The following is a 4,690-nucleotide window of genomic DNA, read 5'->3' on the forward strand; positions in this document are numbered from 1 at the left end:
CTTATCCCATCAATCACCATTCTTGCGGTTGCGATTACCAAGCATGCTACCACCGTCATCTTGTTCATCTTGTCCTTTCAAAGGCACTAAATGAAATAGGTCAGTTTCGTAATCACACATTTTCTATTGTAATATGGTCCACTTACTGGGCTCTGATAGACAATCCAAAGAATACTTGAGGAATATTGTGTAAGCACTTGCCGCTCTTTTCGCAGCGACTTCAGGTCTACAAAGTGCATTTCGTGAGTGAAAGATATAAAATATAGAGTATAACAGAGGCATTTAAATTTGATATAGTTTAAAATTGATGTAGCTCGAAGTTCACTTACATGTAGGACTTGATAGTGCTCTCGCTAACTTCACCAATCATAGCAAGCATGAGGAGCTCTTGCTTGAAAAGTTTGAAGACCAACTTGACACGAGTTTGAATTTCTGATGATGGGCGGTTGTGAGTTGAAGACTTATGTTCTTTGAGATGTTTTCGAATACGGCCTGGAGGCCACAATGGCATCAAGCTTTTATAATTTTCGAGTGTGGGAGTGTCATCAGGGTTTGTTTCTTCGGTTGTATCATTTTCTTGGTTGTTACGACTTCGTTTGGCTGGAGGCTTGCGCGCAGGAGGTCTCTTGGACAAGTTACCTCTAGTATCGGTAGGTGAAGCGGCGGGAGCTGAATTGGCTTGTTCTGTACTGGGGCTGGGATGGGGCAAAGCTGAGCCTTGGCGGTTTCGACGAGTTCGAGGAGGCATGGCGGCTATTGGGTATGAAGACGGTAAAAATTGAAGATGATTGTCACTGAGAGACAATGTTGAAAGGTGCGTTGAAGTGTAGCAAAAAGGTGATGTATATCAATTTGTTTCCGATTTGCAAATTGATCGGATACAACTTATGTACATATGTCAAATGATATACAGGTAGCTATACAGCACTGTGACTGTGTAACTTGTTGTCGAAAATTCACACTTCTACATTTCACAACATACAAGTTGATCAGTCAAACAACTTGTGAACTTTGTGAAGTTTGTGATTTTGTGAACTTGACAAGTTCACAAAATCACAAACTTGTGAATTTGTGAACTTTGTGAACTTGAGAATTTCACAAATTCACAAAGTTCACAAATACACAAACATTTCACGCGAACATTTCACAAAATGATGTGAAATGTTCAAAATTACCCCAACGAGTTTGATTCAACTTCAAATCTAGTTGTGTCAATCTCACAACGCACAAAATCACCAGCTCACAAACAAGACACCAAACAACCTCGATTCTTTAACTGAAATCGATCATGGACTCACCTAAGCCACCTACTCCAACTTCCAACAACGGCGATGGATCAAACCGTGATGTTGATCCATCATGGAATACCGAGTTACCACCACCTCCACCTGGAGTTTTCAAGACACGCGATGAACTCGATGACCACGTTCACGAGCATGCTCTCTTGCATGGCTATAAGATCTCATGTCTCGATTCTTGCCCTACGTTCGTTGATTTCAAGTGCTCTAAAGGAGCTACTCGACATGCCAACTCTCAGGGAACCTGTCCGTTTTATGCTCAAGCGACTCGAGAATTCCCCCACGAACCTTGGTCACTCATAACCCACGAACCTCACCATAATCACAAGGCTTTTGGCTCTCAATATCAAGCTCAAAACCGAATCAAACAAATCAAGAGAAAAATCAACAAGAAAAAAAAAAAAAAAAAACTTCATTTGCTCAACAATATAAAGATTTAGTGAACAGCCTGAAGAAACTTGATTCTTCCACACAAACTAGTCTTATTCAAACCTTTCAAAAAGCAATCAATGACGCACAGCATTCATCAGTTAATTCATCTCCTAAAACCGACTTAGAAGAAGAAGACGATTATGAAATTCAAATGCAACTTACGCCTCATTCAAAATCGAGCAAAGGAAGTCAAAAACTGAAGCTTGAAGAGGACGAGGAGCCCACGCCACCGCGCAAACGTCTTTGTAAAGCTAGCGACTCTGGAACCCTTTCAATTGATCCCGAACTTTCCATCAAGCCCGCCAAAGCTCAAATCGAACAACACCACTCTGCAATCAATACAACAAAGGAGCACGTGAATCAACCGACCAAAGAAATTGAATTCGAGAATGTGATTCCTAACGAACAACCTGCAGACAACGTGATTACGGGACCTATTGACAATCATGCTAACACACAACTGGTCACCAGTACTGGGTCCGACCGCTCATCTTCAAACCTTTCAAGCCCGTTTCCAACTCCTTCAATTCCTGAGCTTGATGTTTCGTCTATCAAGGTAAGTCTGTATCTGCTTAGAAACATCTATCCTGGAAACTGACCAGTGCTTTCTCTGAACAACTTCCACAGCCTGTTACCACTATAATCAAACAAGAACATGCCAGCATTTCAAGCCCTTTACCACCCACATCGCTTTCGGGCCTTGTCTCATCCTCCAAGGTCAGTTATGCTTTTCTTCAGCTAGGTTGTCGACACTGACTACATCTTAAATTAATGCAACCCAGAATCCGCGACCGCCTATTTCAACGCTAAACACAAACAATCAACAAGTAGCCCATGAACAAGAGCAAGACAAAATGAAACCACCACTCACCAATCAAAATCGCGCAAAACCAAAGGGGCGGAACAAGAACACTCCGGTGCCTCCCACCCGAAAGTCAACTCGAATTAACCGCCACCAGTCACCTGTTCATGAAGAACCTGTTGTAGTCAAACCAGTACGGAAAATTGTTCAAGGTACTTCAAAGGAAGCTGTTCAAGGTACTTCAAAGAAAGTTGTTCAAGGTGCCTCAAAGAAAGTCGTTCGAGGTGCCGGAAAAAAAGTCGTTCAAGGTACCTCAAAAAAGTCTCTTCCTTCCAACCCTCATGAACCTGTAAGTGATTAATCCCTATGTGTATGTTTGATTCTAATTAATCACTTACTGAATATAAATGCTTGATTTGATTCAGGAACCCACTGATGCTGATGAGGCACAAAATGTCAAAGAAAGCACACCTGAAGAAGACTCGTTGCTGGAGGTAGGTCGTTTTGTATGTAAATCAATACCTGGATTTTGAAAGCGCTGATTCATGTGATCCCTTTCTGTCTGAATACCAGAGGATCCCTCTAGCAAGTGAGGTACCCTCCTACATTCATCCATTTCTTTTGTCGGTAACAGATGTCCCTGGGAACGGTTTATGCTCCTTTGCTGCAATCGCAGTATCTCTTGGTGGAACGACAGACGATGCAACAAGAATACGTCGGGAGATGGCAGTGGAGCTGGTATCAAGATACGACTGGTATTTTGAACACCTTCCCGAACTGTGTCCTGGTTACAATTTTGACAAGTTCATGGAAATCCTTCAAAACCCACTGGCCACTGCCACACGACAAAACTGGTATCCAATGCCCGGCGGTTCCGCCCTCATAGCTAACACATTTCACCAGCCGGTTATGTATTACACCCCTGCGGAAGCATTGGCATGCACCACATACCCTTTTTTCACGGCTCCTCCACCTGAAATCAACCCAATTATCATCGCTTTTGTCTTCAATGATCACTATGTGTCCCTAGAACTGAATTTTAGCGATGATCTTCCAATACCCAACCTATGCTCCGAATGGTCCCAATTGCACGACAACGCCGCCGATACATGGACCGGAATGTATGAAGAAAACTTTTTGGTATTCAAGAATATTGCTAAGGAGATCAGGACAGAACGTAACAAGCGCCGGGATGAAACTGATGGGCCATCTCAGTGTGTGACAATTGACATATCCAGTCCACTCACCAGTCCAAGTCCTAGTAGCTCAAGTAGATCAAGTAGCTCTAGTAGCTCTAGCAGTTCTGATCCTGATTTTTCATAGTTTCATCGTATAGTGTGCTCATGTTGTGAACTTGTGAAGAGTGTTTAATGTACCAGGGGCTCATTTGACATGTACATAGATTAAACAAATAAAAAATGGTGTGAAATAAAAGATCCTGAGGGTGATTGAATGGTAGGCCCAAAAGAGTGCTTGTGAAATCACATGTCTTTGCAGTTGTCTCCATGTGGACACATCAAATTGTGAGAAGCATGTTTTTGTGAATTCCTCAGACGTACAGTATAGATATGAAATTTGAGTGAGTGTGAATGATATATTTGGTGAAATGTTCACAAGGTGAGATATCCTGTGAAAAATTCACAAGAAGTTTTACAAAATGTATACATGCACTACACTTGCAAAGGTTTTTTGCTTTTCTAGTGAAGGCACTATGTAATGACGGACTTTTTTGTGAGTCTCAAAGTGGTGTAACAAATCACAACATCATCTTGGTGCCATATAATGTTATAAGACCATGTAGCTTGGATCATCTTACAAGATGATGAGTTGTGTGAATTGTTCACAAGATGATGTATTTGGTGAAAAATTCACAAACTTTATCATCTTGTGAAATTTTCACAAAATGACATATCCTGTGAATGTTCCACAATATTACAAATTTTGTGAGATTTCCGCAAGATCATACATTTTGTGAAATTTTCACAACAATGTAACCTTTGCACAACCAATGTTACCTCCCATGCTTTGCTCTAGAAGTATACATGAATGAAAGTACTCAAAGTTTTTAAAAAGAACTTTCATCTCAGGGAGGCTGAGGTTAAGTTTTCACAATGTTGTGAAAAATTCACAGCATTGTGAATTTTTCACAGCATTGTGA

General features: G+C 41.3%; 2 protein-coding genes across 2 annotated transcripts in view; one reads left to right on the forward strand and one right to left on the reverse strand.

Moving 5' to 3' along the window:
- The window catches only part of MELLADRAFT_108571 (uncharacterized protein), a gene marked incomplete at both ends in the record, with an annotated part of 2,438 nt that extends 1,690 nt beyond the window's left edge, over positions 1 to 748 (reverse strand). The window contains 3 exons of the mRNA XM_007412395.1: positions 18 to 86; positions 147 to 226; positions 414 to 748. Coding sequence (XP_007412457.1) covers positions 18 to 86; positions 147 to 226; positions 414 to 748 — 484 coding nt within the window. The remainder of the gene's footprint in view (positions 1 to 17; positions 87 to 146; positions 227 to 413) is intronic.
- A 540-nt stretch (positions 749 to 1,288) lies between these two features.
- On the forward strand, positions 1,289 to 3,855 carry MELLADRAFT_64984 (uncharacterized protein; the record flags this gene model as incomplete). The annotated part of the gene is made up of 6 exons (XM_007412330.1): positions 1,289 to 1,544; positions 1,733 to 2,286; positions 2,358 to 2,447; positions 2,513 to 2,881; positions 2,958 to 3,026; positions 3,256 to 3,855. 6 exons carry the CDS (start codon positions 1,289 to 1,291, stop codon positions 3,853 to 3,855), a joined length of 1,938 nt encoding a protein of 645 aa, XP_007412392.1.
- Between the last annotated feature and the right edge of the window lie 835 nt (positions 3,856 to 4,690).

This window comes from Melampsora larici-populina (genome assembly GCF_000204055.1).
Source record: "Melampsora larici-populina 98AG31 unplaced genomic scaffold MELLAscaffold_30, whole genome shotgun sequence".
Taxonomy (NCBI): domain Eukaryota; kingdom Fungi; phylum Basidiomycota; class Pucciniomycetes; order Pucciniales; family Melampsoraceae; genus Melampsora; species Melampsora laricis-populina.